Raw genomic sequence first — 25,496 nt, 5'->3', positions numbered from 1 at the left:
CCCCCACCCCCCACCTCCAATACCTGGACCATATCCGCTCTCCACCCCCACCCTCAGTTCCCGAACCATATCCTCTCTCCACTCCCCCACCTCCAGTATTTGGACCATATCCTCTCTCCATCTCCCCCCTCCCCCACCACCAGTACCCGGACCATATCTCCTCCCCACCCCCACCCTCAGTTCCTAGACCATATCCTCTCTCCACCAACCCCATTCCCAGTTCCCGGACCATATGCACTCTTCCCCTCACCCCAACCCCAGTATTTGGACCATATCCTCTCTCCATCTCCTCCCCACCCCCAGTATCTGGAGCACATCCTCTCTCCACTTCCCATCCATGCCCTGTACCCAGACCATCTCCTCTCTCCACTCCCCACCCACAGTACGTGGAGAATATCCTCTCTCCACACCCCCCCACCCCCATTATACGGTCCATATCTTCTTTCCAACTCCCCCCCCCCCCCCCAACCCCAGTACCTGGACCATATCCTCTCTCCATTTCCACTGCCCACTCCCAGAACCCAGATGATATCCTCTCTCCATCTCCCCCCCCCCCCACCACCAGTGCCAGGACCATATCCTCTCTCCATCTCCCCCCCACCTCCAGTATCTGGAGAACATCCTCTCTTGACCTCCCATTCCCAGTATCCAGACCATATCCTCTGTCCATCTCCCCCCACCCCCAGGACCCAGACCATATCCTCTCTCCACTCCCCATCCACAGACAATATTCTCTCTCCACATCCCACAGCCCCATTATACGGACCATATCCTCTCTCCAACCCACCCCCCAACCCCAGTATCTGGAACATTTCCTCTCTCCATTTCTACCACCCACTCCCAGTACCCAGATGATATCCTCTCTCTATCTCACCCTCCACCTCCAGTATATGGACCATATCCTCTCTCCATCCCCTCCCCAAGTACCTAGAACATATTCTCTCTCCACCAACCCCATTCCCAGTTCCCGGACCATATGCACTCTCCCCCTCCCCCCACCCCCAGTATTTGGACCATATCCTCTCTCCATCTCCTCCCCACCCCCAGTATCCGGAACATATCCTCTCTCCACTCCCCACCCAAGGTACATGGAGAATATCCTCTCTCCACACCTCCCCACCCCCATTATACGGACCATATCCTCTCTCCAACCCCCCCCCCGCCAACCCCCAGTACCTGGACCAGATCCGCTCTCCACATCCCCCACCGCAGTACACAGACCATATCCTCTCTCCACATCACCCACCACCAGAACCCAGACCATATCCTACCTCCACCCCCCACCCCCAGTATGTGGGCCTTATCCTCTCTCCACCACCCCCACTCCCAGTTCCCGGACCATCTACTCTCTCCTCCCCCCCTCAACCCCAGTATTTGGACCATATCCTCTCTCCATCTCCCCCCACCACCACCAGTGCCAGGACCATATCCTCTCTCCATCTCCCCCCCAACTCCAGTATCTGGAGAACATCCTCTCTCGACCTCCCATTCCCAGTAACCGGACCATATCCTCTCTCCATCTCCCCCCCCCCCCAACCCCAGTATCTGGAACATATCCTGTCTCCATTTCCATCCCCCACTCCCAGTACCCGAATGATATCCTCTCTCTGTCTCACCCTTTACCTCCAGTATATGGACCATATCCTCTCTCCATCTCCCCCACCCCAAGTACCTAGAACATATTCTCTCTCCACCAACTCCACTCCCAGTACCCAGATGATATCCTCTCTCTATCTCACCCTCTACCTCCAGTATACGGACCATATCCTCTCTCCATCTCCCCCCACCCCCAGTACCCGGACCATATGCTCTCTCCATCTCCCCCCACCCCCAATACCCGGACCATATCCTCTCTCCAAACCCCCCCCCCCCCAACCCCAGTATCTGGAACATATCCTCTCTCCATTCCCAACCCCCACTCATTGTACCCGGATGATATCCTCTCTATCTCACCCTTCACCTCCAGTATACGGACCATATCCTGTGTCCATCTCCCCCCACCCCCAGTACCCAGACCATATCCTCTCTCCACTCCCCACACCCCCAATGCCCGGACCATATACTCATTCCATCTCTCCACCCTCAGTACCTGGACCATATCCTCTCACCACACCCCCCTCCCCCGGTACCCGGACCATATCCTCTCTCCACTCCCCACACCCCCAATGCCCGGACCATATACTCATTCCATCTCTCCACCCTCAGTACCTGGACCATATCCTCTCACCACATCCCCCTCCCCCGGTACCCGGACCATATCCTCTCACCACATCCCCCTCCCCCGGTACCCGGACCATATCCTCTCTCCACACCCCCCACCCCCAGTATCCGGGCCTTATCCTCTCTCCACCTCCCCCCCCCCACCCCCAATACCCAGACCATAACCCCTCCCCACCCCGTACCCAGACCATATCCTCTCTCCAACTCCCCCCCACCTCCAATACCTGGACCATATACCCTCCCCATCCCCACCCTCAGTTCCCGAACCATATCCTCTCTCCACTCCCCCACCCCCAGTACCCAGATCATATCCTCTCTCCACACACCCCACCCCCATTATATGGACCATATCCTCTCTCCAACCCCCCCCCCACCCCAGTATCCGGAACATATCCTCTCTCCATTTCCACCCCCCACTCCCAGTACCCAAATGATATCCTCTCTATCTCAACCTCCACCTCCAGTATATGGACAATATCCTCTCTCCATCTCCCCCCCCCCACCCCCAGTACCCAGACCATATCCTCTCTCCACCCCCCCCCCACCCCAAGTACACGGACCATCTCCTCTCTCCGCACCCCCCACCCCCGATACCTGGACTTTATCCTCTCTCCACCACCCCCACTCCCAGTTCCCGGACCATATCCTCTCTCACCCCCTCACCCACAGTATCTGGACCATCTCCTCTCTCCACCTCCCCCCCACCCCCAGTACCCAGACCATATCCTCTCTCCACTCCCCACCCACAGTGCACGGACCATATCCTCTCTCCAAACCCCCCTTCCCAACCCTAGTATCTGGAACATATCCTCTCTCCATTCCCACCCCCCACTCCCAGTACCCAGATGATATCCTCTCTCTATCTCACCCTCCACCTCCAGTATGTGGACCTTATCCTCTCTCCATCTCCCCCCCCCCACCCCCAGTACCCGGACCAGATCCTCTCTCCACATCCTCCACCACAGTACACAGACCATATCCTCTCTCCACATCACCCACCCCCAGAACGCAGACCATATCCTACCTCCACCCCCCACCCCCAGTATGTGGGCCTTATCCTCTCTCCACCACCCCCACTCCCAGTTCCCGGACCATCTACTCTCTCTCCCCCCCCCCCCTTACCCCCAGTATTTGGACCATATCCTCTCTCCATCTCCCCCCCAACTCCAGTATCTGGAGAACATCCTCTCTCGACGTCCCATTCCCAGTATCCAGACTATATCCTCTCTCCACTTCCCTCCCATCCCCAGGACCCAGACCATATCCTCTTTCCACTCCCCATCCACAGTACACAGACAATATTCTCTCTCCACATCCCCCAGCCCCATTATACGGACCATATCCTCTCTCCAACCCCCCCCAACCCCAGTATATGGAACATCCTCTCTCCATTTCCACCCCCCCACTCCCAGTACCCGAATGATATCCTCTCACTATCTCACCCTCCACCTCCAGTATATGGACCTTATCCTCTCTCCATCTCCCCCCACCCCAGTACCCGGACCAGATCCGCTCTCCACATCCTCCACCACAGTACACGGACCATATCCTCTCTCCACATCACCCACCACCAGTACCCAGACCATATCCTACCTCCACCCCCCACCCCCAGTATGTGTGCCTTATCCTCTCTCCACTTCCAGTTCCCGAACAATCTACTCTCTCCCCCCCCCTCACCCCCAGTATTTGGACCATATCCCCTCTCCATCTCCCGCCCCCACCCCCAGAACCCTGACCATATACTCATTCCACCCGTCACCCCCAGTACCTGGACCATATCCTCTCTCTACTCCCCCACCCCCAGTACCTAGATCATATCCTCTCTCCACCACCCCCACTCCCAGTTCCCAGACCATATCCTCTCTCCCCCCCCCAACCCCCAGTATTTGGACCATATCCTCTCCATCTCCCCCCTCCCCCACCACCAGTACACAGACCATATCCCCTCCCCAACCCCACCCTCAGTTCCTGAACCATATCCTCTCTCCACTCCCCCACCCCAAGTACCTAGACCATATCCTCTCTCCACCAACCCCATTCCCAGTTCCCGGACCATATGCACTCTCCCCCTCACCCCACCCCCAGTATTTGGACCATATCCTCTCTCCATCTCCTCCCCACCCCCAGTATTTGGACCATATCCTCTCTCCACTCCCCACCCACAGTACATGGAGAATATCCTCTCTCCACATCCCCCCCACCCCCATTATACGGACCATATCCTCTCTCCAACCCCCCCCCCCAACCCCAGTAACCGGACCATATCCTCTCTCCATCTCCTCCCCACCCCCAGTATCCGGAACATATCCTCTCTCCATCTCCCCCACCCCCAGTATATGGACCATATCCTCTCTCCATCTCCCCCACCCCAAGTACCTGGACCATATCCTCTCTCCACCAACCCCATTCCCAGTTCCCGGACCATATGCACTCTCCCCCTCACCCCACCCCCAGTATTTGGACCATATCCTCTCTCCATCTCCTCCGCACTCACAGTACATGGAGAATATCCTCTCTCCACACCCCCCACCCCCATTATACGGACCATATCCTCTCTCCAACCCCCCCCCCCAACCCCAGTATCCGGAACATATCCTCTCTCCATTTCCACCCCCCACTCCCAGTACCCAGATGATATCCTCTCTCTCACCCTCCACCTCCAGTATATGGACAATATGCTCTCTCTGTCTCCCCCCCCCCCCTACTCCCAGTACCCGGACCAGATCCTCTCTCCACATCCTCCACCACAGTACACAGACCATATCCTCTCTCCACATCACCCACCCCCAGAACCCAGATCATATCCTACCTCCACCCCCCCACCCCCAGTATGTGGGCCTTATCCTCTCTCCACCACCCCCACTCCCAGTTCCCGGACCATCTACTCTCTCCCCCCCTCACCCCCAGTATTTGGACCATATCCTCTCTCCATCTCCCCCCCCCCCACCTCCAGTATCTGGAGAACATCCTCTCTCGACCTCCCATTCCCAGTATCCGGACCATATCCTCTGTCCATCTCCCCCCACCCCCAGGACCCAGACCATATCCTCCCTCCACCTCCACCCCCCCCCACCCCCAATGCCTGGACCATATCCTCTCCATTTCCACCCCCCACCCCCAGTACACAGACCATATCCTCTCTCCATCTCCCCCCACCCCCAGTACCCGGATGATATCCCCTCTCCATCTCCCCCCCACCTCCAGTATCTGGAGAACATCCTCTCTCGACCTCCCATTCCCAGTATCCGGACCATATCCTCTATCCACCTCCCCCCCACCCCCAGTACCCAGACCATATCCTCTCTCCACTCCCCACCCACAGTGCACGGACCATATCCTCTCTCCAAACCTCCCCCCAACCCCAGTATCTGGAACATATCCTCTCTCCATTCCCACCCCCCACTCATCGTACCCGGATGATATCCTCTCTCTATCTCACCACCTCCAGTATATGGACCGTATCCTCTCTACGTCTCCCCCCCTCACCCCCAGTATCCAGACCATATCCTCTGTCCATCTCCCCCCACCCCCAGTACCCAGACCATATCCTCTCTCCACCTCCCACCAACCCCCGATACCCGGACCATATCCTCTCTCCATCTCTCCCCCCCCCAGTTCCCGGACCATATCCTCTCTCCATCTCCCCCAGTCCCAGTTCCTGGACCATATCCTCTCTCTCCCCCCCCCCCCCCACCCCCAGTAATTGGACCATATCCTCTCTCCATCTCTCCCCCACCCCCAGTACCCTGACCATATCCTCACTCCACTCCCCACTCCCAGTACCCAGACCATATCCTCTCTCCACCTACCCCAACCCCCAATTCCCAGACCATATCCTTTCTACCCACCCCACCCCCAGTACCCTGACCATATCCTCACTCCACTCCCCACTCCCAGTACCCAGACCATATCCTCTCTCCACCTACCCCAACCCCCAATTCCCAGACCATATCCTTTCTACCCACCCCACCCCCAGTACCCTGACCATATCCTCACTCCACTCCCCACTCCCAGTACCCAGACCATATCCTCTCTCCACCTACCCCAACCCACAATTCCCAGACCATATCCTTTCTACCCACCCCACCCCCTGTACTTGGACCATATCCTCTCTCCATCACCCCCACCCCCAGTTCCCGGACCATATTCTCTGTCCACCCCCCAGCCCTGTATCTGGACCATATCCTCTCTCCATCTCCCCCACCTCACCCCCGGTACCCAGACCATATCCTCCCTCCACACCCCCTACCCCCGGTACCCGGACCATATCCTCTCTCCACACCCCCCACCCCCAGACCATATCCTCACTCCACCCCCCACCCCCGGTATCTGGGCCTTATCCTCTCTCCATCTCCACCCCCCACCCCAAGTACCCAGACCATATCCTCTCTCCATCTGCCCCCACCCCCAGTACCTGGACCATATCCACTTTCCATCTAACCCCCCACCCCCAATATCCGGACTATATCCTCTCTCCTCCCCCCACCCCCCCACCCCCAGTTCCCAGGCCATATCCTCTCTCCCCCCACCCTCAGTACCCGGGCCATATCCGCTCTCCATCTCCCCCCACCCCCAGTACCCGGATGATATCCCCTCTCCATCTCCCCCCCACCTCCAGTATCTGGAGAACATCCTCTCTCGACCTCCCATTCCCAGTATCCGGACCATATCCTCTATCCACCTCCCCCCCACCCCCAGTACCCAGACCATATCCTCTCTCCACTCCCCACCCACAGTGCACGGACCATATCCTCTCTCCAAACCTCCCCCCAACCCCAGTATCTGGAACATATCCTCTCTCCATTCCCACCCCCCACTCATCGTACCCGGATGATATCCTCTCTCTATCTCACCACCTCCAGTATATGGACCGTATCCTCTCTACGTCTCCCCCCCTCACCCCCAGTATCCAGACCATATCCTCTGTCCATCTCCCCCCACCCCCAGTACCCAGACCATATCCTCTCTCCACCTCCCACCAACCCCCGATACCCGGACCATATCCTCTCTCCATCTCTCCCCCCCCCAGTTCCCGGACCATATCCTCTCTCCATCTCCCCCAGTCCCAGTTCCTGGACCATATCCTCTCTCTCCCCCCCCCCCCCCACCCCCAGTAATTGGACCATATCCTCTCTCCATCTCTCCCCCACCCCCAGTACCCTGACCATATCCTCACTCCACTCCCCACTCCCAGTACCCAGACCATATCCTCTCTCCACCTACCCCAACCCCCAATTCCCAGACCATATCCTTTCTACCCACCCCACCCCCAGTACCCTGACCATATCCTCACTCCACTCCCCACTCCCAGTACCCAGACCATATCCTCTCTCCACCTACCCCAACCCCCAATTCCCAGACCATATCCTTTCTACCCACCCCACCCCCAGTACCCTGACCATATCCTCACTCCACTCCCCACTCCCAGTACCCAGACCATATCCTCTCTCCACCTACCCCAACCCACAATTCCCAGACCATATCCTTTCTACCCACCCCACCCCCTGTACTTGGACCATATCCTCTCTCCATCACCCCCACCCCCAGTTCCCGGACCATATTCTCTGTCCACCCCCCAGCCCTGTATCTGGACCATATCCTCTCTCCATCTCCCCCACCTCACCCCCGGTACCCAGACCATATCCTCCTCCACACCCCCTACCCCCGGTACCCGGACCATATCCTCTCTCCACACCCCCCACCCCCAGACCATATCCTCACTCCACCCCCCACCCCCGGTATCTGGGCCTTATCCTCTCTCCATCTCCACCCCCCACCCCAAGTACCCAGACCATATCCTCTCTCCATCTGCCCCCACCCCCAGTACCTGGACCATATCCACTTTCCATCTAACCCCCCACCCCCAATATCCGGACTATATCCTCTCTCCTCCCCCCACCCCCCCACCCCCAGTTCCCAGGCCATATCCTCTCTCCCCCCACCCTCAGTACCCGGGCCATATCCGCTCTCCATCTCCTCCCACCCCCAGTACCCGGACCATATCTATACGTCTCCCCCCCACCCCCAGTACCCAGACCATATCCTCTCTCCACCTCTCCCCCCACCCCCAATACCCGGACCATATCCTCTTTCCATCTCCCCACCCCCAGTACCCGGACCATATCCTCTCTCCGCACCCCCCACACCCTGTACCCAGACCATATCCTCACTCCCCCCACCCCCAGTGTCCGGGCCTTATCCTCTCTCCACCTCCCCCCCCACCCCCAGTACCTGGACCATATCCACTTTCCATCTAACCCCCCACCCCCAATATCCGGACTATATCCTCTCTCCTCCCCCCACCCCCCACCCCCAGTTCCCAGGCCATATCCTCTCTCCCCCCACCCCCAGTACCCAGACCATATCCTCTCTCCGCACCCCCCACACCCTGTACCCAGACCATATCCTCTCTCCCACTCCGCCCACCTCCAATACTCAGACCATATCCCCTCCCCACCCCCCCCTCAGTTCCTGAACCATATCCTCTCTCCACTCCCCCACCCCCAGTACCTAGACCATATCCTCTCTCCAACACCCCCACCCCCAGTTCCCGGACCATATCCCCTCCCCAACCCCCCCCCCAGTACCCGTGCCATATCCTCTCTCCACCCCCCCACCCCTAGTACCCAGACCATATCCTCTCTCCACCTACCCCAACCCCCAATTCCCAAACCATATCCTTTCTACCCACCCCACCCCCAGTACCTGGACCATATCCTCTATCCACCACCCCCACCCCCAGTTCCCGGACCATATCCTCTGTCCACCCCCCAGCCCTGTATCTGGACCATATCCTCTCTCCATCTCACCCCCCCCCACCCTTTGGTACCCGGACCATATCCTCTCTCCACAACCCCCACCCCCGGTACCCCTGACCATATCCTCACTCCACCCCCCACCCCCAGTACCCAGACCATATCCTCTCTCCACCTCCCCCCCCCCCCACCCCCAATACCTGGACCATATACTCTTTCCATCTCCCCACCCCCAGTACCCAGACCATATCCTCTCTGCACTAACCCCACCCCCGGTACCCAGACCATATCCTCTCTCCACACCCTCCACCCCCTGTTCCCGGACCATATCCTCTCTCCACACCCCCCACCCCCTGTACCCTGACCATATACTCTCTCCACACCCCCCACCCCCAGTACCCAGACCATATCCTCTCTCCACCTCCCCCCACCCCCAGTACCCGGACCATATCCTCTCTCCACCACCACCCCCTCCCCACCCCCACCCAGTTCATGTAATTAGCCAAATTTCTCTTGTATTGCAATTGAACTTTCCTCTGGCACCTCGTTCCACACTCACATCACTTTGAGCGACGAAATTCCCCCTCAGGTTCCCCTTAAATATTTCACCTTTCCCCCTTAGCCTATGACCTCTAGTCCTCATCTCACCCAACCTTGTAGGAGAAGAGGCCTGCCTGCATTCACCCAATCAATGCCCACTTCATGGGTACTCGCCCTGGTCCCCGAAGGTCACCTGCCCTCTGAGTTCTGGTTTCAGGTTGATAAGGTTCCGGAGGTCCTGAGGGAATGTCACTATGGCAGAAGTGCTGTGGGTCCCTCACGTGAAGCCCTCTAACCCATTGGAGACGGTAGCACGGTTCCTCCTGGTACCCTGGGTCAGTTAGGGGTGGGACAGTGGAGTAGTGTCGCCATTACAGGGCTAGTGATCACCAGTTCCCACGGTGTCTCCCTGCGACAGCGTGGCTTTCCTCAAATTCAGTTTCTTGTCATTCAAACGTGCAGATAAATATAACAAAGGAATCAATGTTCCCCCAGATCAAGGTGCACAGCACAGTATGTATCACGCTCTGTCTCACACCTGTATGTGACACGAGTTTAAAAAGCGAACAGTATAATACTACAGCTGCCTCATACGTGATGAGACCTGGGGGCCTGGGGTGAGAAGCTTCCTCCCACATCCCAAAGACATACAGGTCCGGGTTACCAAGTTGTGGGCTGGAAGTGTGGTGACACTTGCAGGCTGCCCCAGAGCAATCCTCGCTGATTTGATTCAGACAAAAACTCCACTGCACGTTTTGATGTACACGTGACAAATGAAGTTACTCTCTTTTAACGTCCATGTCTCAACCAGCATCACTATCTCCTATGACTGCCATGGGAGTTGTTCAGTCAAAGCACGTCCTTTCACCCATTCAGTCTCCGCCTACCGATAACCGCCCATTTATACTAATCCAACATAAATCCCACGATTCTCCCCACAGTCTCCCCAGATTCTGTCACTCATTTACAGCAGCCACTGATCCTGCCAACTTGCATGCTGTTGGGATGTGGGAGGAACCCACAGGGTCACAAACTCCACACGGGCAGCACTCGAGGTCGGGATTGGACCCTGATCTGGTCTCTGGCAGCAGCTCTACCTGTTGCACTGCTGCGACTTCACTCACCTCGACAATGAGCTGATTCCACAACCTACAGACTCACCTTCAACCACTCTGCAACTAATGTTCCCGTATTAGTTATATATTAAAAGACAAATTGTGCAAGTATTATTATATACACACTGTGTGTATATATACTGTATATATAATATTTGCACTATTTGTGAACATAGAATTTATGAAAGGCTATACATAAATAAATAAACCAAAGCACAAAAGACATTCTTAAAAATATAAATTCTATGGTATTTCTTTTCCTGTAAATGCCTGTAAGAAAGGGAACCTCAGGGTAGCATATGGTGACATGTATGTACTTTGATGATAAATTTACTTTGATTCAGATGGACTGCACGTTACAATAACATTTTAAAGCACTAAATTGGATGTGCTGATTTGGAGGTACATTGCAGGGTGCTATAGAAATGCAGGTTCTTTACCGTTGCGTTACCTTTTTGGCGTACTGCTTGTTTCCCTCCACCGTTCTTCCAATCGATTATTGTATTTTGTTTGCCCTTTGAGCGAGTGACTCTAGGTGCCGCAGCAAGGACCAATCCTTCAGTCAGCTCCGACTCCGTCTCGTAGAGTCACACAGCACGGAAACCGGACTAACCCGACCAGCTCAAACCATGCATGCTGACCAAGTTGTCTCATCTAGGCTAAACCCCACTGCAGACGTTTCGCCCACATCCCTCTAAACCTTTTCTATCCATGTATCTCTGCAATTGTCTTTTTGGTAGTGGGACGATAGCGCAACGCTTTACAGTACCAGTGACCTGGGTTCAATTCCTGCCACTGTCTGTAATGAGTTTGTATGTTCTCCCCGTGACCGCGTAGAGTCCAAAGACTTCCACAGTCGGAAGACGAAATGGTTGGTAAGGGTTAATTGGTCATTGTAAATTGCCCTGCGATTAGGCTAGGGTTAAATCGGGGGGTTACTGGGTGGCAACGCTCCAAGAGCTGAAAGGACCTATTCTGCATTATACCTCAACAAAATAATGTTTTCTTTAGAAGCTGTTACTGTGCCTGCCTCAACCACTTCCTCTGGCAGCACATTCCATATACTCCCCACCCTCTGTGTTTAAAACCTCTTTAAACCTTTCCCCTCTCATCTCGTGAGGTAAGCCTACTAGATAATGACTCTCCTGTCGGGGGATAAAAGACTGGGTCCATCTATATTATCCAGTGCCCCTCATGATTTCCATAAACTCAAAAGTAGGAGTTCCCAATCTGGGGTTCACGGACCCCTCGGTTAATGGTAGCGGTCAGGCATGAAAAAGGTTGGGCTCCCTGTCTGAGTCTAAAGTCAGTCCTCAGCTTCCTGTGTTTCACAGAAAACAGTCACTGCCTGTCCAATCTCTTCTTAGAGTTTAGTCTCCAGTCCTGGTGACCTCCTTGTGAATCTATTCTTCATTCTCTCTAGCTTAATCAAATCTTTCCTACAATACGGTGACCCGAGCAGCACGCAATATTCCAGGTGTGGTTTCATTAATGTCGTATACAACTGTAACAGCTTCTTCTTGGGTCCTTAGTTCCCAGTGGAGCGTAGGTTATCGATGACCTCCGGTCTCCATCGTGTCGATGGTATGGTTGGAGCTCATCAGTGTTTCTACAATCCTTTGCATCCACTGTGGCTTCTACAGCTTCACAGAGCCCTGCTGGACAGCCATTTCCACCTCTCACGGCGGGGGAGTAGGGTTGGACTTTGAGAGGAATACAGTTATAACACCATATTCTAACTCTTGTACCTTTGCCCAGACTGATGAAGGGAGGCATGCCAAATGCTTTCTTCAGCACCCTGTCTACCTGTGTCACCATTATTCAGGAACTAAGTATTTGTATTTCTTGCTTCTCTATTTTACAAAACTCCACAGGGCCCTGTCGTTCACTGTAAGTCCTGTCCTTCACTAATTGCATCATTTTGCACTTGTCTGAGTTCAGTTCCACTGTCCAGCACAGAAACCAGGCTATTCAGCCCATCTAGTCCATGCTGCCTGATCCTTTGCCAAGTGTTATCAATTTACACCTGGACCATAGGCCTCGATATTCCAACCCATCCACATACTTATTCAAACTTCAGTCAAACCTGCTTTCATCATTTGTGCTGGCAGCTCATTCTATACTCTCACTGCCTTCTGAATGAAGAAGTCCCCCCTCATACTCCTGTTAATTCATTCAATAGTTATCCGCTTTCTCAATTGACCGAGACCCTGTTGTAACCTTAGATACCCTTCTTTGCTCTTTACTAGCTACCAATTGTGATATCATCTGCAAGCTTACTAAACATGCCACCTACATTTTCATGCAGATGTGCAATATATATGACAAACAACAGGGGATCCATTACCAGTCTCACTGGTCACAGGTCTCCCACAGGGAACCACCTGCCACTACCATCCTCCTCGTTCCTTCCATCAACTCATTTTGCATTCAATGAACTCGCTCACCCTGGAGCACTTCCTGACTAGCTTACCAAGTCAGACCTTGTCAGAAGTTTTGCTGAAGTCCATGTGGATGATGTCTACTACCCTACTCACGTCAATCTTTTCGATCACCTCTTCAAAGAACGCAGTTGTCCATGAGACACAGGAGCAGAATCGGGCCATTCAGCCCATCAAGTTTGCTCCACCATTGCATCATGGCTGATTTATTATCCCCTCTCAATCCCATTCTCCTGTCTTCTCTTCATAATTTTGACACCTGACTAACCAAGATCCTATCAACCTCTGTTTTAAATGTACTCAATAACTTGGCCTCCACAGCTGTCTGTGGCAATGAATCCCACAGAATCACCACCTCTGGCTAAAGAAATTCCTCCTCGCCTCCCTTCTAAATGGACATCCCTCTTATCTAAGGCTGTGCCCACTGATCCTAGACTCTCCCACCATAAGAAACATCCTCTCCGTATCCACTCTATCTAAGCCTTTCAATATTCAATAGTTCTTATATGACTCTATCTCACTGATATCTTATGTATGCTTGCTGTCTTGTATGTGCTATATGTACCTTATGCTATATGTACCGTAGTACCAATATACATTGGTATTATGTTTTGTACCTTGGCTGTGGAGTAACATGGTTTCATTTGGCTGTATTTGTGGGTATTTATGTATGGTTGAATGACAACTGAACTTGAACTTAAAGTTGAATTTGCCATTCATTCTTCTAAAGTCCATCAAGTACAGGCCCAACTCCATCAAACACTCCTCATTCCTTAACCTTTTCATTCCTGGAATCATTCTCAGGAACATCCTGGACCCTCTCCAATGCCAGCATATCTTTTGTTACATTAGCGGCTCAAATCTGCTCACAATAGTCCAAGTGCAGTCTAACCAAAACCTTGTAAAGACTCAATGTTACATCCTTGCTTTCATATTCTGATCCTCTCAAAATGAATGCCAACATGGCATTTGCCTTCCTCACCACCAACTCGATCTGCAAGGTAACCTTTAGAAAATCCCACGAGTATTCCCAAGTCCCTTTGCACCTCTGATTTCTGAATTTTCTCCCCATTTAGAAAATTGTAAACTCCTTTATTCCTGTTCATATTCTTCCCAACGCTTCCTTCCATCTCCCACTTCTTTGCCCCTTCTCCCTGTCTAAGTCTCTCTACAAAGTCTGTGTTTCCACAAATACAACCTGCCTCACGAAACCCAACTTAACTCGCACAAAGCCGAGCGGATCCTGTCTCTCAGAAGTTCCTCCAGCAACTTTACCCACCATTAATGTAAGGCTCACTGGTCTGTAGTCCTCTCTGTTAAGTTGTTTATTTCGGAAGAGTATTAGTAATGGCTGGGGTCACCCGTCTTGTAAAGACACTACCCAGAAGGCAATGGCAAACCACTTCTGTGGAAAAATTTGCCAAGAACAATCCTGGTCACAGAAAGAACATGACTGACTAAGTCATATGATGTGGCACATAACAAACAAATGATTTCTGGAGAATAATATTGTAGACTCTCCTGTGAGCCTGCTCCACAATGGTCATCCATCACTCCAACCCCAAACGCTGGGTATGGGGTATTCCAAAGGAGAGATTGGAGACAGAAAACATATCAGCAGCTAACTCTCCCTTCAATCCCTTATCTGCCCTTAGCCAGCAACTTTCCAGCATGACAGCAATGTTCTGTCAGATATTTAGTTATCCACCTCCAACAAACAGAAAACACCAAACTCAACTACACTGCAGTAATGGCTCCCCTTGGCAGATGCCATCCTGCTTAGCATAGAGCTAAATATCCTCAAAGTTCAAAGTAAATTTATTATCAAACTGCATAAATGTCACCAAACACAACCCAAATATTAATTTTCTTGCATACTCAGTAAATCCAAGAACAACAATAGAATTAATGAAAGATCACAACCAACAGGGTGGACAAACAACCAATGTGCAAAAGACAACAAACTCTGCAAGTACAGAAGAAAAGAAAAACAAATAATGAGAATAAATTTTAAAAAATAACTATTGAGATCATGAGATGAAGAGTCCTTGAAAGTGAATCCGTTGGTTGTGGGAGTAGTTCAGTGGTGAGGTGAGTGAAGTTACCCTCTTTGGTTCAAAAACCTGATAGTTGAGGGGTAATAACAACATCTTCCTGATGGCAGCAATGAGAAGAGGGCATGACCCAAGTGGTAGGGGATCCTTGATGGGACGAATCGGAGATAACCTCTGGACACAATAATTGGGACAACGCCATGTCTGAATAAATGGAGCAGTACAGTCCTTCAGTCCATGAAATTTTGTTGATCCTTTAACCTACTCCCAAGATCGACCTAACACATCCCACCCACATAGCCTATTTTTGTGCCTACCTATGAGTCTCCTAAATATTCCTAACATATCTGTCTCTACCACCACCCCTGGTTGCATGTTCCACGCACTCACCACTCTCCATGTAAAAACATACTTCTGACACCCCCCATACTTTCTTCCATTTACCTTAAAATGATGCCCCCTTGTATTAGCCATTTCCTGCCTGGGAAAAAGAAGCTGGCTGTCCACTCCCTCTATGCCTCTTATACACCTCTATTAAAAAATCTCTCATCCTCCTTTGCTCCAAAGAGAAAAACCCTAATTCGCTTGACCTTTCCTCACAAGGTGTGCTCTTTATATACAGTATGGAGACTTATCCCAACCCATTCTATATGAGACTTCTTTAGAATCATCCACAAACTTTCCTTTCCCCCCAGCTCAGCTCAGCTGCAGTTTGTTAGTGACATGTTCCACAACTCACCTGTCTACCAGTCACTGATTGACGGAATGTTACAGAATAGAAAGAGGACCATTGTGTCCGTGACAGTGGAAGTGCATCATCATCATCACCCTGAGCCGTATCGTACGATGTGGGCAATCTTGGTCTTACTAGGACCATGATTGTTCTTGGCAAATTTTTTCTACAGAAGTGGTTTACCATTGCCTTCTTCTGGGCACAAGACGGGTGGCTCCAGCCATTATCAATACTCTTCAGAGATTTTTTACCTGATGTCAATGGTCGTATAACCAGGACTAGTGATCTGCACCAGTTGCTCGTAGGACCATCCACCACCTGCTCCCGTGGCTTCACGTGACCCTGATCAGGGGCTAATCAGGTGCCACACCTTGCCCAGGGTGACCTACAGGCTAGCAGAGGGAAAGAGTGGCTTGCACCTCCTTTGGTAGAGATGCATCTCTATCCCACCTTGCCAGTGGAAATTAAACTTTGGTTACCACCTTCCCAGTTGGACCATAAGACACAGGATCGGAATCAGGACCATTTGGCCCATCGAGTTTGCTCCACCATTCAATAATGGCTGACTTACCTTCTCTCTTAACCCCATTCTCCTGCCTTATCCCTATAAACTTTGACACCTTTACCAGTCAGATCTTGGTCTGTCATCCAGCCCTTCAAAAGCTCATTAGGAACTTTGGAATCGTGTGATGGTTTATGCCTCCTACGCAACTTTTCAGACTCGTGAGTGAGTTAAACAGAAACATGAGATTCTGCAGCTGCTGGAAATCTTGAGCAACACACACAAAATGCTGGAGGAACTCAGCAGGCCATGCTGCATCCATCGAGAGAATAAACAGTCAACGTTTCAAGCCAAAATCCTTTATCTAGTCTCAGACGAGCATGGTAACCTGTGCCTGCATTCCGATGCAATTGGCATCAGAAGTCCCGTGAAGTCGACTGTTTACTTCCCTCCCTAGATGCTGCCTGACCTCCTGAGCTACTTCAGCATTTTGAGTGTTTTGGTTCAGTAAAAGCACTTTTATTTTTCTTAATTCCGCTCTAATTTGTAAACCGTTGACTTAAATTTGTTCCCTTAGTTACCGACTCTAGTACCAGACGATCTGTTTTTATTGACCCTTTCTTGGCCGCTTATAATTCTGTGTTCCACAAATTAAATCTCCCTTTGGTCTCCTGTGTTCCAAAGAAATGAAACCAGTCTCACAACTTCTCCTCACAGTTGTATTCTAACACATAGTTAATTCAGTTCCAGTGTCATTCCTCTGCTCCCACACACTGTGACCTGCCTGATCCAATTAGTCTCCTTAAGCAACCGATCTCTCTGTCTTGCTATCTTCAGATTTGATACTTGTATGGATCAATATTTGGAAGCAAAGGGAGGCAGCATTGTTACTCTTAGAAAACAGAGTAACAGTCATATTGTAAACATATGGGTGCCATGGTAGCATAGCGGTTAATGTGACACAATTACAGCTCAGGAGTTCAGAGTTCAATACTGGCGTCACCTGTAAGGAGTTTGTACATTCTCCCAGTGAACTGCGTGGGTTTCCTCCGGATGCTCCGGTTTCCTCCCACAGTCCAAAGGCACACCGGTTAGTAGGTTAACTGGTCATTGTAAATTGTCCTGTGATTAGGCAAGGGATGAATAGGTGGGGTACTGGGCAGTGCGGTTCGCTGGGCTGGTAGGGCCTGCTCCTCACTGAATAAAAGATAAATAAATTAGAGATTCTGCAGATGTTGGTAATCTGGAGCAACACACAGAAAATGCTGGAGGAGCTTGGCAAGTCGGGCGGCATCTATGGAGAGGAATAAACAGTCAACAATTCAGGCTGAGACCCTTCATCAGCTCTGGCTTCTGCCCCTTTCCTTTCCAGACTTCATGAAGGGTCTTGGTCCAAAATGTCAACTAATTGTTCCTCTCCACAGATGCTGCCTGACCTGCTGAGTTCCTCCAGCACTTTGTGTGTTGCTTCTCTTTCAATCACTTATAGTTTTGTGAAAGAGTAATGTCAGAATTAATTAAAACAATTACAATGATCTATCGGATTCCATCATTTTCGAACAAATAGAGGACAAAATTATCATTTTACTTTGATTTATCAATAAGAGCAGATATTATTATCACTAAGTATTTTATAATTCACGGATTGGGTTAGATATATTTGTGGCAGGGACAGGGCTGAGGGATATTTAAAACAACTTACTGTCTATCCCCCTACTGGGACATAAGTAGACAACAGCAGCTCACCAGAGTCCCCCGTCCTGAGCCAGGCTTTCCTCTGCCAGGGATGAGGCCTTGTGAGCTTCTGTTGGCACTTCAGTAGCTCTGGGATTTACGGGCCCAACACTCCTCCTTTTGCAGCTGGGTCTGGGACCCTCCCTGGTAGAATTGGTTAAAAAACAGGCTAACCTCATTTGCTAAAGCAATAGATGCAGGAGGTATTGCATAAGCTTGTTTCCCTCCCTCACCATATCTCCTGACCTGTCCATCATCTATCTCCCTCTGGTGCTCCTCCCCCTTCCCTTTCTTCCATGGTCTTCTGTTCCCTCCTATCAGATTCCACCCCCCCCCCCCTCCAGCCCTTTACCTCTTTCACCAATCAACTTCTCAGCTCTTTATTTCACCCCTCCCTCTCTCTCAGTTTCACCCATCACCTTCCTCCATTCCCCCAAAATGGCCACTGTTTATTCCCGTCCACAGCTGCTGCCTGACCTGCTGAGCTCCTCCAGCACATTGTGTGTAATTGCCAAGGCAAAGTTTCTTTTTTTCCCCCGTAGATACTTCCTGCAACGGTTCTCTGCCGGGGCGAGAGTCCTAAGTGACAACGAGACCAAAATTTTTATGGCTGGAGGCGACAAAGATGGAGATGGGAGGCTTGGGGCTGATGGTAAGTTGGTAACCCTTTGCAGAACTACTGATTTTAATCACAGTACAGCACGGTAGCACATGAGTTATAACGCCTCACAGCGCCAGCAAGCGTGGTTCAGTTCCTGCAGCTGTCTGTAAGGAGTTTGTGTGTTCTTTATTGAGATACAGTGCGGATCCGGCTCTCGAACCAGCCACCCAGCAACCCCCCGATTAACCCTAGCCTAATCAAGGACCATTTACAATCACCAATTAACCTACTAACTGGTAATGTGGGAGGAAACCCGAGCACCTGGAGGAAGCCCATGTGGGAGAATGTACAAACTCTTTATGGACAGCTGGGGATTTGCAGGCGTGCTGCATCGGCACCGGAACATGGCCGCAGTTGCCGGCTGTCCCCGACACAAATGGGTCACGGTTAGTGGGATGCGGGCACGCTATGTCGGCGCTGGAAGTGTGGTGACACTTGTGGGCTGCCCCTAGTACATCCCCAACATAAAGCATTACACCGTAGGCTGCGACGACAAATAAAGCTAATCTTCACCTGTAATCTCTAATTAATTCTTGAACTTGTCTGAGGGATAGATAGTGACTGCAGCATTTAGTTAGAGCAGGAAGTTCCCAGTTTTTATGCCATGGACTGAGGGGGCCTGTGAGCCCTCTGAAGCAAACTATTTGGCCCCGGGGTCCTGGTTGACCATCAAGTTTAACAGTAAAATAATCCCATTGTGTTTTCCCAACGTTCTCATTAACTCCCTCCATATCCTGACCGCTCCCTTCCCCCTCTGCATTCTGACCCCCTCTCCGGATTCTGGCCCCCCTCTCCCTCCAAATCCTGACCGCTCCCTTCCCCCTCTGCATTCTGACCGCCCTCTCCGGATTCTGGCCCCCCTCTCCCTCCAAATCCTGACCGCTCCCTTCCCTCTCTGGATTCTGACCCCCTCTCCGGATTCTGGCCCCCCTCTCCCTCCAGATCCTGACCCCTCCCTTCCCCTGCATTCTAACCGCCCTCTCCGGATTCTGGCCCCCCTCTCCCTCCAGATCCTGACCCCTCCCTTCCCTCTCTGGATTCTGACCCCCTCTCCGGATTCTGGCTCCCCTCTCCCTCCAGAACCTGACCCCTCCCTTCCCTCTCTGGATTCTGACCCCCCTCTCCGGATTCTGGCCCCCCTCTCCCTCCAGATCCTGACCCCTCCCTTCCACCTCTGGATTCTGACACCCTCTCCAAATTCTGACCCCCTCCCCTGCTGGACTCTGACACCCCCCCCCCACCCCGGACTCTGACACCCCATCCCCACCCCAGATTCTGACACCCCCCACCCCGGACTCTGACACTCACCTGTACAGCAGAGGTGATTTACAATGTCAAATTAATCTCCCTACCCAGATGTGGGAGGAAACCCCTGCAGCCATAGAGTCAGAGTCACAGAGCACTGCAGCATAGAAACAGGCCCTTCAGCCCATCTAAACCGTGCCAGATGATTGTTCTGCCAAGTCCCACCCACAGACCTGAATTGAACCGTTGCCCTCTGTACCTACCAAAATTAATCTTTAGTGTTGAAATTGAACCCATATCCACGACTTCTGCTGGCAGCTCGTTCCACAATCACAGAAATCAAGAAGTTTACAGAAACATAGAAAACCTGCAGCATAATGCAGACCCTTCTGCCCACAAAGCTGTGTCGAACATGTCCTTACCTTAGAAATTACCCAGGGTTTTCCATAGCCCTCTATTTTCCTGAGTTCCATGTACTGTCCAGGAGTCTCTTAAAAACCCTATCGTATCTGCCTCCACCACTGCCGCTGGCAGCCCATTCCACACTCTCACCACTCTCCACGTTTAAAAAAAAACTTACCCCTGACATCTCCTCTGTACCTACTTCCAAGCACTTTAAACCTGTGCCGTCTCGTACTATCCCATTTCAGCCCTGGGGAAAAAGCCTCTGACTATCCACACGATCAATGCCTCTCATCATCTTGTACACCTCTATCAGGTCACCTCTCATCCTCCGTCGCTCCAAGGAGAAAAGGCAGAGTTCACTCAACCTATACTTATAAGGCATGCTCCCCAATCCAGGCAACATCCTTGTCTCCTCTGCACCCTTCCTATGGTTTCCATGTCCTTCCTGTAGTGAGGCGATCAGAACTGAGCACAGTACTCCAAGTGGGGTCTGACCAGGGTCTTGCATAGATGCAACATTACCTCTCGGCTCCTAAACTCAATCCCACGATTGATGAAGGCCAATACACCATACACCTTCTTAACCGTAGAGTCAACCTGCGTAACAGCTTTGAGTGCCCTATGGACTCAGACCCCAAGATCCCTCTGATCCTCCACACTGCCAAGAGTCTAACCATTAATACTATATTCTGCCATCATATTTGACTTACCAAAATGAACCACCTCACACTTATCTGGGTTGAACTCCATCTGCCACTTCTCAGCCCAGTTTTGCATCCTATCATTGTCCCGCTGTAACTTCTAACAGCCCTCCACACTATCCACAACATCCCCAGCCTTTGTATCATCAGCAAATTTACTAATCCATCCCTCCACTTCCTCATCCAGGTCATTTATAAAAATCACAAAGAGTAAGGGTCCCAGAACAGATCTCTGATGCACACCACAGGTCACCAGCCTCCATGCAGAATAGAACCCGTCTACAAACATTCTTTGCCTTCTGTGGGCAAGGCAGTTCTGGATCTACAAAACAATGTCCCCTTGGATCCCATGCCTCCTTACTTTCTCAATAAGCCTTGCATGGGGTACCTTACCAAATGCCTTGCTGAAATCCATATACACTACATCTATTGCTCTACCTTCATCAATCTGTTTAGTCACATCCTCAAAAAATTCAATCAGGCTCGTAAGGCATGACCTGCCCTTTACAAAGCCATGCTGACTATTCCTAATCATATTATGCCTCTCCAAATGTTCATAAATCCTGCCTCTCTGGATCTTCTCCATCAACTTACCAACCACTGAAGTAAGACTCACTGGTCTATAATTTTCTGGGCTATCTCTACTCCCTTTCTTGAATAATGAAACAACATTCACAACCCTCCAATCCTCTGGAACCTCTCCCGTCCTCATTGATTATGCAAAGATCATTGCCAGAAGCTCAGCAATCTCCTCCCTCGCTTCCCACAGAAGCCTGGGGTACATCCCGTCCGGTCCCGGTGACTTATCCAACTTGATGCTTTCCAAAAGTTCCATCACATCCTCTTTCTTAATATCTACATGCTCATGCTTTTCAGTCCACTGTAAGTTATCCCTACAATTGCCAAGATCCTTTTCCGTAGTGAATACTGAAGCAAAGTACTCATTAAGTACCTCTGCTATCTCCTCCGGTTCCATACACACTTTTCCACTGCGACACTTGATTGGTCCTATTCTCTCACGTCTTATCCTCTTGCTCTTCACATACTTGTAGAATGCCTTGGGGTTTTCCTTAATCCTGTCCACCAAGGCCTTCTCATGGCCCCTCCTGGCTCTCCTAATTTCCTCCTTAAACTCCTTCCTGCTAGCCCTATAATCTTCTAGATCTCTAACATTACCTAGTTTTTTTGAACCTTTCGGAAGCTCTTCTTTCCTTCTTGACGAGATTTACAAAAGTCTTTATACACCACAGTTCCTGTACCCTACCATAACTTCCCTGTCTCATTGGAATGTACCTATGCAGAACCCCACGCAAATATCCCCTGAACATTTGCCACATTTCTTCTGTACATTTCCCTGAGAACATCTGTTCCCAATTTATGCTTCCAAGTTCCTGCCTGATAGCCTCATATTTCCCCTTACTCCAATTAAACACCTTCCTATCTTGTCTGTTCATATCGCTCTCCAGTGCTATGGTAAAGGACTTACAATTGTGATCACTATCTCCAAAATCCTCTCCCACTGAGAGATCTGACACCTGATCAGGTGTCCCCTCATGTTCTCCTTAAACATTTCACCTTTCACCCATAACCTATTACCTTTAATTCTAGTCTTACCCAACCTCAGTGGAAAAAGCCAGCTTGCATTTACTCTAACTACCGTATATCTGCTGTAACTTTGTCTACCTCTATCAAATCTCCCTTCATTCTCCTATGCTCCAGAAAATAAAGTCCTATCCTTTTCAACTTTTCCCCTAAAACTTGGGTCCTCAGTTCCTGGCAACGTCCTTCTAAATATTCTCCAAAATTTTTCAATCTTATTGATATCGTTCCTAGCAAGGTGACCAGGACTGCACACAATATTCCAAATTAGGTCTCACCATCCAAACTCCTGTATAAGATAAAGGTACAAACTCTAGACATCTCTTGAAATTCCCTGATGTATCTGGCTCTCCCATCACCCCGAGCAGCACATTCCAGACACCCACAACTGTCTGTACTTTTTTTAAACTTGCTCCTCACATCTCCTTTGAAATTACCTTAACTCTCACTTCAAATGTATGGCCTCTGGTATTAGACAATTCAACCCCTGGAAAAAATATTGTCTGTCTACTCTACCTATCTCTTTCATAATGCTATCAACCTCTGTCAGATCTCCCTCAGCCTCCATTGCTCCAGAGAAAACAACCCTAGTTTGTCCAAACTTTTGTTATATCACATGCTCTCTAATCCAAGCAATTCTTCCGCACCCTCGCCAAAGCCTCAACATCCTTCCTATAACGGGGCAACCTGAACTTTATAAAGCTGCAACACAGTTTCCTGTTCTGTTCTTTGTATTGATGTTGTCTAAATGCATGTATTAATGAACTGACAGAATGTCTTTTTTTTTTGTAATTTATCTTTTATTGAAGTTCATCAAACAAACATTTCCATAAGATGTATTTCAGACACTGTACATATATATCATATAATCATATATATCACAAATCTCCACATAGTATTTATCTGAGGTATACACTTATAGAAAAGCGTGGAAAGAAAAAACAAGCAAAAGGAAAAAACTATGTACAAGTAGGGAGTGATCTTTTTTTTTTACAACAGATCCATTGATTTGTGAGAATAAAATCAGGCCTATGAGGCACTATATAGTTAAACCATTTTTCCCAGTATGAATCAAATTGTTCCAGCTTATGATTAACAGATGCTGTTATCTTCTCCATTTTGTAAATGTCCTTTGTAATTTCCATCCATGTATTTAAAGTTGGGCTCTCCTGTAATAACCATTTCCTAGTAAGTATTTTTACCAGCCACTAACAGTATATTCATTAAATATTTATCTCTTTTCAACCATTCTTGAGGTATATATCCAAAATATATGGTCTTACTCTCCAAGGGTATTTCTCATTTAAAGATGTCTTATAGGGCATTGTGTATCCCCCTCCAATAGTTTTTGATAACAGGGCAGTCCCAAAAAATATGATAATAATTTGCATTTTGATTTCCACAATTTCTCCAGCAAACAGGGAGCTTACTGTCATAATGGGTTTTCTGAGAGGGTGTAATAAAATATCTTATCAAGTTTTTACATCCAAACTCCCTCCATTTCTGTGAATTGGTACACTTCCATTGATACCTCCATATTGTTGTCCATTCTTCCTCAGATATAATTATCCCTCCTTCCTTCTCCCATTTTGTTTTAATGTATGAAGTCGAATGTGTTTTAAGATTTGACAACCCCTTATACATGGGACTGACAGAATGTCTAATGAGCAATTTTCTTTTACAGAATTTGTTGACCTAGTAATGTCATAGATCCCCCAACCCCCAGGATGGCGTTGCTTCTGGCATTTGAAGGCAAGGGTACATTAAATACAAAGCAACTGTTTTCGTGACTACAGCATGAACAACACTTTTCTGTTGTGATGAAGGGATTGTAGCAGCACTCAGAGATTCAGAGGTAGCCCACGATTTGAGTAATGCATGCTCTCTAAGGGAAGATTGTCTTTAGAAGATTGTAATCAATAATAAAAAGAAAACTTGCCTTTTATCCAAATGTCTTTTTAGTTTGTTCCTGCTAAGATTATTCTGATCCCTGTGGCATTGAGCAGAATTTTGAATATATTATTATTATTATTATTATTATTATTATTATTATTATTATTATTATTATTATTATTATTATGAGGTTTCAAAGATCTCAAGTTATGAAAACCATTTTTGGGGATTTTTATGCCTTCCTGGCAAGCCCAATTTTACTTGCCCATGCCCAAGGTCATGAGGAGACATGGCCTTGAAGACTCACCCTCTTAAACCCACACTCAACATCTTAGCAACAGCTTCTTCCCCTCTGCCATCAGATTTCTGAACAGTCCATGAACACTTCCTTGTTATTCCATAAGACATGGGAACAGAATTAGGCCATTTGGTCCATCGAATCTGCTGCAGCATTCCATAATGGCTGATTTACTATCTCACTCAACCCCATTCTTCTGTCTTCTCCCGTAACTTTGGTGCCCTGACTAATCAAGAACCTATCAACTTTAAATATTTAAACTCTATCAACTTATATCAATTATATCAACTTTAAACTCTGCTTTAAATATACCCAATGACTTGGTCAAGACAATCATTCCACATATTCACCACCCTCTGGCTAAAGAAATCCCCCCTCACCACAATTCTAAAGGGACATCCTTCTATTCCTGGCCCATAAAAAGTTGATCAGCCCTGTGGCTCCCAGGGACTTGCTGCTTTCACCACACATTCATACGTCTTCTAGGCAAAGATTCTTCTTCTCCCAGGGACCAGGTCTTTGGAGCTTCAGTGAGGATAAATCTGGTTCTGGTTCTGGTTCTGATGCCGAGCCAAAGACGTAGCTGCTGACAGTAGCTCA

At 49.8% G+C, this 25,496-nt stretch overlaps 1 protein-coding gene across 6 annotated transcripts in view; it reads left to right on the top strand.

The window, feature by feature from the left end:
• The window catches only part of LOC132399070 (parvalbumin, thymic CPV3-like), a 44,296-nt gene extending 19,646 nt beyond the window's left edge, over positions 1-24,650 (top strand). For all 6 annotated transcript variants that reach the window (XM_059979010.1, XM_059979011.1, XM_059979009.1 and 3 more), the window contains 2 exons: positions 18,637-18,746; positions 24,390-24,650. In XM_059979010.1, the coding sequence (XP_059834993.1) occupies positions 18,637-18,746; positions 24,390-24,415 (136 nt within the window). In that variant the 3' untranslated portion in view covers positions 24,416-24,650. The remainder of the gene's footprint in view (positions 1-18,636; positions 18,747-24,389) is intronic.
• Positions 24,651-25,496: the final 846 nt, after the last annotated feature.

Source organism: Hypanus sabinus, chromosome 9 (assembly GCF_030144855.1).
Source record: "Hypanus sabinus isolate sHypSab1 chromosome 9, sHypSab1.hap1, whole genome shotgun sequence".
In the NCBI taxonomy this organism is placed as follows: Eukaryota; Metazoa; Chordata; class Chondrichthyes; order Myliobatiformes; family Dasyatidae; genus Hypanus; species Hypanus sabinus.
This window is presented reverse-complemented; position numbering and strand designations above follow the sequence as displayed.